Genomic DNA, 14,453 nt, shown 5'->3' with positions numbered 1-14,453 from the left:
TGCTGCTGGGGAGGAGATAAAATGTATCACTAATATACTACTACTGCTGGGGGAGGAGATACAATGTATCACTAATATACTACTACTACTGCTGGGGGAGGAGATACAATGTATCACTAATATACTACTACTACTGCTGATGGGGGAGGAGATACAATGTATCACTAATATACTACTGCTGGGGGAGGAGATACAATGTATCACTAATATACTACTACTACTACTACTACTGCTGGGGGAGGAGATACAATGTATCACTAATATACTACTACTGCTGGGGAGGAGATACAATGTATCACTAATATACTACTACTACTGCTGATGGGGGAGGAGATACAATGTATCACTAATATACTACTACTACTGCTGGGGGAGGAGATACAATGTATCACTAATATACTACTACTACTGCTGGGGAGGAGATAAAATGTATCACTAATATACTACTACTACTACTACTGCTGGGGGAGGAGATACAATGTATCACTAATATACTACTACTGCTGGGGAGGAGATACAATGTATCACTAATATACTACTACTACTGCTGATGGGGGAGGAGATACAATGTATCACTAATATACTACTACAGCTGGGGGAGGAGATACAATGTATCACTAATATACTACTACTGCTGGGAAGGAGATACAATGTATCACTTATATACTACTACTGCTGGGGAGGAGATACAATGTATCACTAATATACTACTACTGCTGGGGAGGAGATACAATGTATCACTAATATACTACTACTGCTGGGGAGGAGATACAATGTATCACTAATATACTACTACTGCTGGGGAGGAGATACAATGTATCACTAATATACTACTGCTGCTGGGGAGGAGATACAATGTATCACTAATATACTACTACTGCTGGGAGGAGATACAATGTATCACTAATATACTACTGCTGCTGGTGGAGGAGATACAATGTATCACTAATATACTACTACTGCTGGGAGGAGATACAATGTATCACTAATATACTACTGCTGCTGGGGAGGAGATACAATGTATCACTAATATACCACTACTGCTGCTGGGAGGATACAATGTATCACTAATATACTACTACTGCTGGGGAGGAGATACAATGTATCACTAATATACTACTACTGCTGCTGGGGAGGAGATACAATGTATCACTAATATACTACTACTGCTGGGGAGGAGATACAATGTATCACTAATATACTACTGCTGCTGGGGAGGAGATACAATGTATCACTAATATACTACTACTGCTGATGGGGGAGGAGATACAATGTATCACTAATATACTACTACTGCTGATGGGGGAGGAGATACAATGTATCACTAATATACTACTACTGCTGATGGGGGAGGAGATACAATGTATCACTAATATACTACTACTGCTGGGAGGAGATACAATGTATCACTAATATACTACTACTGCTGGGGAGGAGATACAATGTATCACTAATATACGACTACTGCTGGGGAGGAGATACAATGTATCACTAATATACGACTACTGCTGGGAGGAGATACAATGTATCACTAATATACGACTATTGCTGGGGAGGAGATACAATGTATCACTAAAATACTATTACTGCTGCTGCTGGGGAGGAGATACAATGTATCACTAATATACTACTACTGCTGGGAGGAGATACAATGTATCACTAATATACTACTACAGCTGGGGGAGGAGATACAATGTAGCACTAATATACTACTACTGCTGGGAGGAGATACAATGTATCACTAATATACTACTACTGCTGGGAAGGAGATACAATGTATCACTTATATACTACTACTGCTGGGGAGGAGATACAATGTATCACTAATATACTACTACTGCTGGGGAGGAGATACAATGTATCACTAATATACTACTACTGCTGGGGAGGAGATACAATGTATCACTAATATACTACTACTGCTGGGGAGGAGATACAATGTATCACTAATATACTACTACTGCTGGGGAGGAGATACAATGTATCACTAATATACTACTGCTGCTGGGGAGGAGATACAATGTATCACTAATATAATACTACTGCTGGGGAGGAGATACAATGTATCACTAATATACTATTACTGCTGGGGAGGAGATACAATGTATCACTAATATACTACTACTGCTGGGGAGGAGATACAATGTATCACTAATATACTACTACTGCTGGGAGGAGATACAATGTATCACTAATATACTACTACTGCTGGGGAGGAGATACAATGTATCACTAATATACTACTACTGCTGCTGCTGGGGAGGAGATACAATGTATCACTAATATACTACTACTGCTGGGGAGGAGATACAATGTATCACTAATATACTACTGCTGGGGAGGAGATACAATGTATCACTAATATACTACTACTGCTGCTGGGGGAGGAGATACAATGTATCACTAATATACTACTGCTGGGGAGGAGATACAATGTATCACTAATATACTACTACTACTGCTGCTGCTGCTGGGGGAGGAGATACAATGTATCACTAATATACTACTACTGCTGCTGGGGGAGGAGATACAATGTATCACTAATATACTACTACTGCTGCTGGGGGAGGAGATACAATGTATCACTAATATACTACTACTGCTGGGGAGGAGACACAATGTATCACTAATATACTAATACTGCTGGGAGGAGATACAATGTATCACTAATATACTACTACTGCTGGGGAGGAAACACAATGTATCAGTAATATACTACTACTGCTGGGGAGGAGATACAATGTATCACTAATATACTACTACAGCTGGGGAGGAGATACAATGTATCACTAATATACTATTACTGCTGGGGAGGAGATACAATGTATCACTAATATACTGCTGCTGCTGGGGGAGGAGATACAATGTATCACTAATATACTACTACTGCTGCTGGGGGAGGAGATACAATGTATCACTAATATACTACTACTGCTGGGGAGGAGACACAATGTATCACTAATATACTACTACTGCTGCTGCTGGGGAGGAGATACAATGTATCACTAATATACTACTACTGCTGGGGAGGAAACACAATGTATCACTAATATACTACTACAGCTGGGGAGGAGATACAATGTATCACTAATATACTACTACTGCTGGGGAGGAGATACAATGTATCACTAATATACTACTACTACTGCGAGGAGATACAATGTATCACTAATATAATACTACGGCTGGGGAGGAGATACAATGTATCACTAATATACTACTACTGCTGGGGAGGAGATACAATGTATCACTAATATACTACTACTGCTGGGGAGGAGATACAATGTATCACTAATATACTACTACTGCTGGGAGGAGATACAATGTATCACTAATATACTACTACTGCTGGGGAGGAGATACAATGTATCACTAATATACTACTACTGCTGGGGAGGAGATACAATGTATCACTAATATACTACTACTGCGAGGAGATACAATGTATCACTAATATAATACTACGGCTGGGGAGGAGATACAATGTATCACTAATATACTACTACTGCTGGGGAGGAGATACAATGTATCACTAATATACTTCTACTGCTGGGGAGGAGATACAATGTATCACTAATATACTACTACTGCTGGGGAGGAGATACAATGTATCACTAATATACTACTACTGCTGGGGAGGAGATACAATGTATCACTAATATACTACTACTGCGAGGAGATACAATGTATCACTAATATAGTACTACGGCTGGGGAGGAGATGCAATGTATCACTAATATACTACTACTGTGAGGAGATACAATGTATCACTAATATAATACTACTGCTGGGGAGGAGATACAATGTATCACTAATATACTACTACTACTGCTGCTGCTGGGGAGGAGATACAATGTATCACTAATATACTACTACTGCTGGGGGAGGAGATACAATGTATCACTAATATACTACTACTACTGCTGCTGGGGGAGGAGATACAATGTATCACTAATATACTACTACTGCTGGGGGAGGAGATACAATGTATCACTAATATACTACTACTGCTGGGGAGGAGATACAATGTATCACTAATATACTACTACTGCGAGGAGATACAATGTATCACTAATATACTACTACTGCTGCTGGGGGAGGAGATACAATGTATCACTAATATACTACTACTGCTGGGAGGAGATACAATGTATCACTAATATACTACTACAGCTGGGGGAGGAGATACAATGTATCAGTAATATACTACTGCTGCTGGGAGGAGATACAATGTATCACTAATATACTACTACTGCTGGGAGGTGATACAATGTATCACTAATATACTACTGCTGGGGGAGGAGATACAATGTATCACTAATATACTACTACTGCTGGGGAGGAGATACAATGTATCACTAATATACTACTGCTGCTGGGGAGGAGATACAATGTATCACTAATAGACTACTACTGCGAGGAGATACAATGTATCACTAATATACTACTACTGCTGGGGAGGAGATACAATGTATCACTATTATACTACTACTGCTGCTGGTGGTGGAGGAGATACAATGTATCACTAATATACTAATATACCAGGAGCACTGCAGAAAATGCAGGTTTTAACCTTACAACATTGGAACGTGTGCAGTTGATCACACGTGTGTGGGCATACATACAAGGTCACGTGAGAACATGCAATGAGATTAGAGTCTGTGTATATGCAGTGTGGCCCTGCATAACATGTGTTCCTAGATGCCCCTGACCTCTATGGCATGCAAGCACCTGTAGAACTGCAAATCCCAGCATGCCTTTGCAGCCTCACAAAAGCTGAGTATAATAATATCCTAGCCCTCGGTACACATTATTTAGCTGGGGACTGAAAACCCGCGTCATGCCATAACCGGCTCTCACGGCCACCCCTAGAATGATCACCCAAATAACATGGTCAGCTCCCTCCATACTTATTACATACGCAACTGGCGCACCCTGCAAACCCCTCAGCTAGATATCATCTTTAATCGAACTCTATCCACTTATTTTATAATTTGCCTAGTATATACTTTAATGGGTGACTGCATACAATACAATATTGTTATAGTAAATTAGCTATTTTGTGTAATGACGATAGTAAATCCGGTTGAGGATCTCAGTACTGAGTACAGTGTGACTATTTGCCTTCTCTTCCCCTAATCTCTCCGTTCTCTCCCGGAGTTCCCCAGCCAGCCTTATTGAGGCTTGCCATGTGTGACCTGCTTGGGGTATGACATCAGTTGGGGGTAAGACCTGATACTATGACCATGTAGCCACAACCCACCCTGGCCCCACATGGACGGATATATATATATATATTCCCCATGCTAGGGCTCTTTATAATAAGACACCGTGGTCACAGATGCATCTTAGCGCTGTCTCATGTATAGTGATAAAGAGAACATTTAGGTGACACGTTTACCTTCAGGATGATCTCTAAAGTAAATATGCTAGTGAAAACGTAATCGGCGTTCCCTAGAATCTGAAAGACAAGCAGAAGGCTGTTAGTGCAGGTGGTGACATTGGCAGACAGGGGGCGGTGTGTTAGTGTAGAACACAGATGGAGAGGAGGAGACAGTCCGGGCTGGTTACCTTCAGGACTATCTCTATGGTGAAAATGGTGGTGAAAACTATATCGAAATAAAAGAGGACCTGAAAAACACAAAGATGATGATTCAGGAAAAAGGGGGGAAGGGGAAACGGGGGGGGGGGGATAGTGTCTGGGGTAAAACCTCAAAGAGTCGAATTTGAGGGATTATTGATAGGAAAAAAAAACAAGACAACATAAATGTAATATATGTACCTACACTAGTGATATTATATCTATATACAGCAGAATCATAAAATATATCAATTAATATAAAGTGAGCCGGGCTTAGGTTACTTATAATCTTTCATGGTGAGGTTGTCACTGGAACTACTGAATACTATAAAATAATAGTTAGGACAATATCGAGCATGAATGATACATATATTAGAAAGATTATAACTGATAATGTAGCCACTTCACATTCCTTATACACAGGTATTAGAAGGCACATTGGATTTCTGTGACCTATATAAAAGCCCTCGGACTAGAAAGCTCTGTTTTTCTCTATGGGGCAAAACCCCTCTATGACTTGTAACATCCATATAATCTACAATAGGGCACATATTATCCCATACAGAATTTACAGTGCCCATATATTTTCCCACTCATTACTAGCAAGAAGGGACTTGGTTAAAATAAATGTTAATGATAGTGAATTGAATAGAAAATGCTTTCAATTCAGTTTAATGTTCTGAATTAGAATCTAACACATTGTCACGGTCAGTGTGCTCTGTGTTCTGGCCAGCAGGGGTCAGTATAACCCATGGCGTGCAGTGACCTGGGCCTTTCATTAATGGGCAATAAAACACATTTTGTGGGGATAACGGTAATGAAGACGTGGTGAAGGGTAATCATTGATGGATGGAACAAGAGCACCCCCATCGCTGGAGTTTATAAGTTACTACATTGCTAAACTGCATTTTATATCATGTTTCTCAGTGTGATGGTGACTATCTGAGCCGGAGTCATACTCCGAGGGGCTGCGAGCAGGAGGACAACGGAAAAGCCACAAGAACGGGCACTGTGGATTCTCATTGGACGTCCCTCTTACACCCCTGCGCTGTCCAGGCTACTAATCAAGTGCACTGAGCACCAGATTGTAACACCTGCGTGTATCAGCCCTCGATGGGATGTATAGTCAGTGGCTGTAGAAAGAGGGGATTTATCGGACATAAAAGGGCTCTGCAGACGCCGGCTAAATTGTGAACCCCTCTGGATATGTACATGCCCCTTGTAGTTCATTAGAATATTCCATTAGTCTCATAAACCAGCCAGACGCCCTGCGTCACACAGCTGGGAAAACAGCGGCGGTACTGTGCTCTGATATTCTAACCCGGCCCCCCATATAGCCAGGGGACCCCTCTGAGTTCTGCCATACAGGGCACAAATGCAGCTTATCACTGTAATAAATTATGGATAAGGAAATCCCCAGCGACGCTGGCACCCTCAGGTAAGTAGGATGGGGTGGGAGGGGTCAGGTTGGATCTCCCATACCCCAGACATGAGGAGGACATTGTGCATACTTGGTTCCTGAAGGAATAGTGCCGCACGGGGTCTTCTGCTGCCAGCGAGATGCTGCTCAGGAGGATGAAGAAGAGGATGAGGTTGGTGAAGATGTTGTTGTTGACGATTCGGTGGCAGCGGAGACGGAATCTGTAAGACACCGCGATGGAAGCAGAGGGTTAATGCGCACAACTTTACCGCTGAGAACACAACAATCCTTATGTATAGGTCCTCTGGGTATTTGTTTGGCCAGTAGCAGAATAATAAAGAAGCCTAATTCACTACGGAGCGCAACTGCGAATGTAATAGCGGTTTCAGTTGCGATAGTATGCTAATCCTTTGCCTGCCGCCGCTGTACTACATAATGTTTAGCAAGACTGCAAAAAGTCATCGGTACCATCGCAGCCTCACTCACACTTGCACAAGCTCTGACCTTACTCAGAAATTACTAACCTCGTCGCACGCTATCAGGCCTCATGCTACGTATGGGATAATTTATGCACGCCCCTGCAATGGCGTTCAAACGCACTAGCACGCCTGCGTTTCTCCGACCACCCTACCCCCGTCACCACCCACAAACGGCACTTCCTGTCAATCACTCTGCGATCGGTCTGAGTAGTCACTGCGATCGCAGTCCAGGTCGCCGTGGCTAGTTAGCGTACATGCACTGCGATGCACACGCATGCGCAGTACGCAACAATCGGCCGATTGCGTGCGTATTAGCGATTGCGTTCCTTGCTGAATCAGGCCCAGAGTTAATAAAAGTAGGTCATCCCTAATATTTTTGAATGGCATCACTGCAAGTTTTCAATATAGCTAAGAGCCCTGTATCATTATTATTATTAGACAAATGGAATGAAATCATGCACTGGTCTGTACAGCAAATTATGTGCAACGCCACAATCCTGGCACCAACGCATTTCATCTCCACTCCCCATCTCCGCACACAACACGTTTCCTCTCTGCATGCAACAAATATAATCTCCGCACCCAAAGTGTTTTATCTCTGCATCCAATATAATCTCTGAACCCAACGCGTTTCATCTCTGCATCCAACAAATATAATCTCTGCACCCAAAGTGTTTAATCTCTGTATCCAATATAATCTCTGAACCCAATGCATTTAATTTCTGCATCCAACAAATATAATCTCCGCACCCAAAGTGTTTAATCTCTGTATCCAATATAATCTTTGAACCCAACGCGTTTCATTTCTGTTCTGCATCCAACAAATATAATCTCCGCACCCAAAATGTTTAATCTCTGCATCCAATTTAATCTCTGGACCCAACGCGTTTCATTTCTGCATCCAACACGTTTAATCTCCGCACCCAAAGTGTTTAATCTCTGCATCCAATATAATCTCTGAACCCAATGCATTTCATTTCTGCATCCAACAAATATAATCTCCGCACCCAAAGTGTTTAATCTCTGTATCCAATATAATCTTTGAACCCAATGCGTTTCATTTCTGTTCTGCATCCAACAAATATAATCTCTGCACCCAAAATGTTTAATCTCTGCATCCAATTTAATCTCTGGACCCAACGCGTTTCATTTCTGCATCCAACACGTTTAATCTCCGCACCCAAAGTGTTTAATCTCTGCATCCAATATAATCTCTGAACCCAATGCATTTCATTTCTGCATCCAACAAATATAATCTACGCACCCAAAATGTTTAATCTCTGCATCCAATTTAATCTCTGGACCCAACGCGTTTCATTTCTGCATCCAACACATTTAATCTCTGCACCGAAAGTGTTTCATCTCTGTATCCAATATAATCTTTGAACCCAACGCGTTTCATTTCTGTTCTGCATCCAACAAATATAATCTCCGCACCCAAAATGTTTAATCTCTGCATCCAATTTAATCTCTGGACCCAACGCGTTTCATTTCTGCATCCAACACGTTTAATCTCCGCACCCAAAGTGTTTAATCTCTGCATCCAATATAATCTCTGCATCCCACAAATATAATCTCTGCATCCAACAAATAATCTCTGCAACCGTGTTTCATCTGCGTCCAAAATGTTCCACATCCAACAGTTTCTTCTATGAACCCAACACATTTCATCTCCCTTCCAATGTGCTATACATAAGCATGGCAAAATCTTCAGAGTTTTATCCCTCGGATATGGAGAACTTTCATAAAATGACCACTGACTTGCATTAACCACCTGGTCACCCAGGCAGTATTGCTCGGTATAATTACCCCTAAAGGCACATTTGACTACCACAGATTGTGAACTAAAAACGACACCAGTTTGCGGTCTGACACTAGGATTTAGTCCCTGCTGATTGTATTAATTCCTAATGCCGGTCATCTTTCCATATACGGTATGTATTTTTATCATTGTTGAAACGGTCAAGTTTTTTTTACCGGGTGCAGGTTTTCTACGCTACATTTCAAAAAGATTTCACTTTTATTAAGAATTTTTTTTAAAGAGGCTTAGTACAAAAAAGATAGAAAACGTCGCTAATACGACATGTGGTAAATACAACTCACTAGACAGATATGAAAAGAGAAGGAAGAATCTGCTATTCTCAGCTGTCACAGATAAGGTAAATCTTTTTGTTTATATCCCCAAACCCCAAAACATATAGTCATGAGGGAAATTGCGCGTAATGTTTTTTTTTCATGTAATTCTCAATCCTCAAGACACACGATATGAAATATGTGAACAAAAAACTGGAATTCCCTGTATGTATGACGCATGAATGATTTATGTATGAGATATACAGTACATGATGCATTTCTGATACATGTATGATGTATGCGAGATGTACTGTATGTCTGATGGATGCTGCATGTATAATTTATGGAAGATGTATGATGTACGTATGATGCATGTATGTATGTGTGATTGTATGTATGATGCATATATGATGGATGATACATCTATGAATGAATGATGTATCTATGTATGTAGTATGTATGTATGTATGTACGTATGATGTATACATGCTAATCTCTTCTTGTGCCCTCCCATAGCGTGCGCAGTTATTCTGCATCATTTTCTAAGGACCCAGAAGTGGACAAACAATAGGAAGAAAATGTTTTGAAAGTAAAAAGAAAGTTCCGGAGAGAGCGCAGAACCTTCTCCAAAGACTTTTAAAAAACACATGAAGAAAATGAGAAGAACGTCCATGTGGGTACAGACAAAGTGGGACGTTCTCTCTGACTAAGCCGCCCAGTTCCCATGTTTCTAAAGCATACTCAGGGCCTTGATCTAATTAACAAGGTTACAGAGACGCGGAATTGGGAACACGAGCCCTGGAGAGCGAGAACAAACAGTTTTCTGGAAAAGAGGGACAATGGCAGCGTGAGAGTCAGGGGTGGGGGTGTGACAGCGCAGAGACCCCAAGGAGGATTGCAGGACAGTCTCTGCACATAATCCCCAGCCTGAGACAGACCTTACCCATATCCTCAGCCTGAGACAGACCTTACCCATATCCCCAGCCTGAGACAGACCTTACCCATATCCTCAGCCTGAGACAGACCTTACCCATATCCCCAGCCTCAACCAGACCTTACCCATATCCCCAGCCTCAACCAGACCTTACCCATATCCTCAGCCTGAGACAGACCTTACCCGTATCCCAACCTGAGACAGACCTTACCCATATCCCCAGCCTGAGAGAGACCTTACCATATCCCCAGCCTGAGACAGACCTTACCCATATCCCCAGTCTGAGACAGACCTTACCCGTATCCCAACCTGAGACAGACCTTACCCATATCCCCAGCCTGAGAGAGACCTTACCATATCCCCAGCCTGAGACAGACCTTACCCGTATCCCCAGCCTGAGACAGACCTTACCCGTATCCCCAGCCTGAGACAGACCTTACCATATCCCCAGCCTGAGACAGACCTTACCCGTATCCCCAGCCTGAGACAGACCTTACCCGTATCCCCAGCCTGAGACAGACCTCACCCGTATCCCCAGCCTGAGACAGACCTTACCCGTATCCCCAGCCTGAGACAGACCTTACCCGTATCCCCAGCCTGAGACAGACCTTACCCGTATCCCCAGCCTGAGACAGACCTTACCCGTATCCCCAGCCTGAGACAGACCTTACCCGTATCCCCAGCCTCAACCAGACCTTACCCGTATCCTCAGCCTGAGACAGACCTTACCCATATCCTCAGCCTGAGACAGACCTTACCCGTATCCCCAGCCTCAGCCAGACCTTACCCGTATCCCCAGCCTGAGACAGACCTCGCCCGTATCCCCAGCCTGAGACAGACGTTACCCATATCCCCAGCCTGAGACAGACCTTACCCGTATCCCCAGCCTGAGACAGACCTTACCCGTATCCCCAGCCTGAGACAGACCTTACCCGTATCCCCAGCCTGAGACAGACCTTACCCGTATCCCCAGCTTGAGACAGACCTTACCCGTATCCCCAGCCTCAACCAGACCTTACCCATATCCTCAGCCTGAGACAGACCTTACCCATATCCTCAGCCTGAGACAGACCTTACCCATATCCTCAGCCTGAGACAGACCTTACCCGTATCCCCAGCCTGAGACAGACCTTACCCGTATCCCCAGCTTGAGACAGACCTTACCCGTATCCCCAGCCTCAACCAGACCTTACCCATATCCTCAGCCTGAGACAGACCTTACCCATATCCTCAGCCTGAGACAGACCTTACCCATATCCTCAGCCTGAGACAGACCTTACCCATATCCCCAGCCTGAGACAGACCTTACCCATATCCCCAGTCTGAGACAGACCTTACCCGTATCCCAACCTGAGACAGACCTTACCCGTATCCCCAGCCTGAGGGAGACCTTACCATATCCCCAGCCTGAGACAGACCTTACCCGTATCCCCAGCCTGAGACAGACCTTACCCATATCCCCAGCCTGAGACAGACCTTACCATATCCCCAGCCTGAGACAGACCTCACCCGTATCCCCAGCCTGAGACAGACCTCACCCGTATCCCCAGCCTGAGACAGACCTCACCCGTATCCCCAGCCTGAGACAGACCTTACCCATATCCTCAGCCTGAGACAGACCTTACCCATATCCTCAGCCTGAGACAGACCTTACCCATATCCTCAGCCTGAGACAGACCTTACCCATATCCCTAGCCTCAACCAGACCTTACCCATATCCCCAGCCTCAACCAGACCTTACCCATATCCCCAGCCTGAGACAGACATTACCCATATCCCCAGTCTGAGACAGACCTTACCCGTATCCCAACCTGAGACAGACCTTACCCGTATCCCCAGCCTGAGAGAGACCTTACCCGTATCCCCAGCCTGAGACAGACCTCGCCCGTATCCCCAGCCTGAGACAGACGTTACCCATATCCCCAGCCTGAGACAGACCATACCCGTATCCCCAGCCTGAGACAGACGTTACCCATATCCCCAGCCTGAGACAGACCTTACCCGTATCCCCAGCCTGAGACAGACCTTACCCGTATCCCCAGCTTGAGACAGACCTTACCCGTATCCCCAGCCTCAACCAGACCTTACCCATATCCTCAGCCTGAGACAGACCTTACCCATATCCTCAGCCTGAGACAGACCTTACCCATATCCTCAGCCTGAGACAGACCTTACCCATATCCCCAGCCTGAGACAGACCTTACCCATATCCCCAGTCTGAGACAGACCTTACCCGTATCCCAACCTGAGACAGACCTTACCCGTATCCCCAGCCTGAGGGAGACCTTACCATATCCCCAGCCTGAGACAGACCTTAACCGTATCCCCAGCCTGAGACAGACCTTACCCATATCCCCAGCCTGAGACAGACCTTACCATATCCCCAGCCTGAGACAGACCTTACCCGTATCCCCAGCCTGAGACAGACCTTACCCGTATCCCCAGCCTGAGACAGACCTCACCCGTATCCCCAGCCTGAGACAGACCTTACCCGTATCCCCAGCCTGAGACAGACCTTACCCGTATCCCCAGCCTGAGACAGACCTTACCCATATCCCCAGCCTTAGACAGACCTTACCCATATCCTCAGCCTGAGACAGACCTTACCCATATCCCTGGATGTTTATCACTGTTACTTGTGGCTTGGGTTTAGATAAGAAAACTTGTATTTTACATTAAGTAGTTCTTTAAGTCCTTCCTGACTTACAGGTGCAGTAAATTTGGATAATGTAACAAAAGTAAAGCCAATTTAAAAAAATAAAAAATAAATTCCATCTACGACACCAGAGATCCCTCCCTCATCACGGGTGACAGCTGGGGCTCACAAGCACATCACGGGTGACAGCTGGGGCTCACAAGCACATCACGGGTGACAGCTGGGGCTCACAAGCACATCACGGGTGACAGCTGGGGCTCACAAGCACATCACGGGTGACAGCTGGGGCTCACAAGCACATCACCGGTGACAGCTGGGGCTCACAAGCACATCACGGGTGACAGCTGGGGCTCACAAGCACATCACGGGTGACAGCTGGGGCTCACAAGCACATCACGGGTGACAGCTGGGGCTCACAAGCACATCACGGGTGACAGTTGGGGCTCACAAGCACATCACGGGTGACAGTTGGGGCTCACAAGCACATCACGGGTGACAGCTGGGGCTCACAAGCACATCACGGGTGACAGCTGGGGCTCACAAGCACATCACGGGTGACAGCTGGGGCTCACATGCACATCACGGGTGACAGCTGGGGCTCACAAGCACATCACGGGTGACAGCTGGGGCTCACAAGCACATCACATGGGAAATCAGCTATATTACAGGAACTAAAGTCTGACATTACTTGTTGTCTGTGCGGAAAATGAAGAACGCGGTGGCCTCGGGCATAGGGGCGGCTTTCTCCTTGATGTGCATTTCAGAAAGAGGGCGAGGACGAGGGCCAACGGGCATCTCAGGCTCCTCCTCTTCCTCCTCACCTGAGGAAAGAAAATAACATCATTACCTGCATTTGCCCACAACGCGTTTCACTTAACCAGTTACTGCCAGAGGCAATAGGCAAGAATCCTAGAGATACATGATAGGCTGCGATTCTGAGCATCACAGCCAATAGGAAGCTTCCATTTTGCTGCAGCACAGGAAATAGTCATTTTGCTGACTGATGTTGTGCGTTGTATATTTACTTCTTATATCTACCTCAACTGAATGTGTTTTATGTACAACGTTTGCACTTTTTTTTGTTCTAAATAGCAGAATTGTCGTTGGAAACCCAGGTAAGTGCATTCCTGCTCCACGTTACTATTCCTACTCCATCTTTATCCTCTCACATCCCTGGACTCTCCGCAGGCGTTACCTGGGATCTCGTTGGTGCTGGGGTACGATGTTTTCTCATCGTTCTCGTTGGATGGGAACTCTTCCACACTGATCTATATAGGAGACACACACACCCCAGTGAGCACCCTGCGATT

General features: G+C 44.7%; 1 protein-coding gene across 3 annotated transcripts in view; it reads right to left on the bottom strand.

The window, feature by feature from the left end:
* Window positions 1–5,520: 5,520 nt before the first annotated feature.
* LOC148477190 (voltage-dependent L-type calcium channel subunit alpha-1C-like) overlaps window positions 5,521–14,453 on the bottom strand; it is a 477,994-nt gene continuing 469,061 nt past the window's right edge. For all 3 annotated transcript variants that reach the window (XM_088457088.1, XM_088457087.1, XM_088457089.1), the window contains exons 18-21: window positions 14,339–14,411; window positions 13,832–13,964; window positions 7,093–7,222; window positions 5,521–5,631 (exon numbers count right to left, since the gene is read on the bottom strand). In XM_088457088.1, coding sequence (XP_088313214.1) covers window positions 5,524–5,631; window positions 7,093–7,222; window positions 13,832–13,964; window positions 14,339–14,411 — 444 coding nt within the window. In that variant the 3' untranslated portion in view covers window positions 5,521–5,523. The remainder of the gene's footprint in view (window positions 5,632–7,092; window positions 7,223–13,831; window positions 13,965–14,338; window positions 14,412–14,453) is intronic.

The sequence above is a fragment of the Taudactylus pleione genome, unplaced genomic scaffold, assembly GCF_031769625.1.
Source record: "Taudactylus pleione unplaced genomic scaffold, aTauple2 ptg000738l, whole genome shotgun sequence".
Lineage (NCBI taxonomy): Eukaryota > Metazoa > Chordata > Amphibia > Anura > Myobatrachidae > Taudactylus > Taudactylus pleione.
The sequence above is the reverse complement of the archived record's forward strand: the minus strand, read 5'-3'. Positions and strand labels throughout refer to the sequence as shown.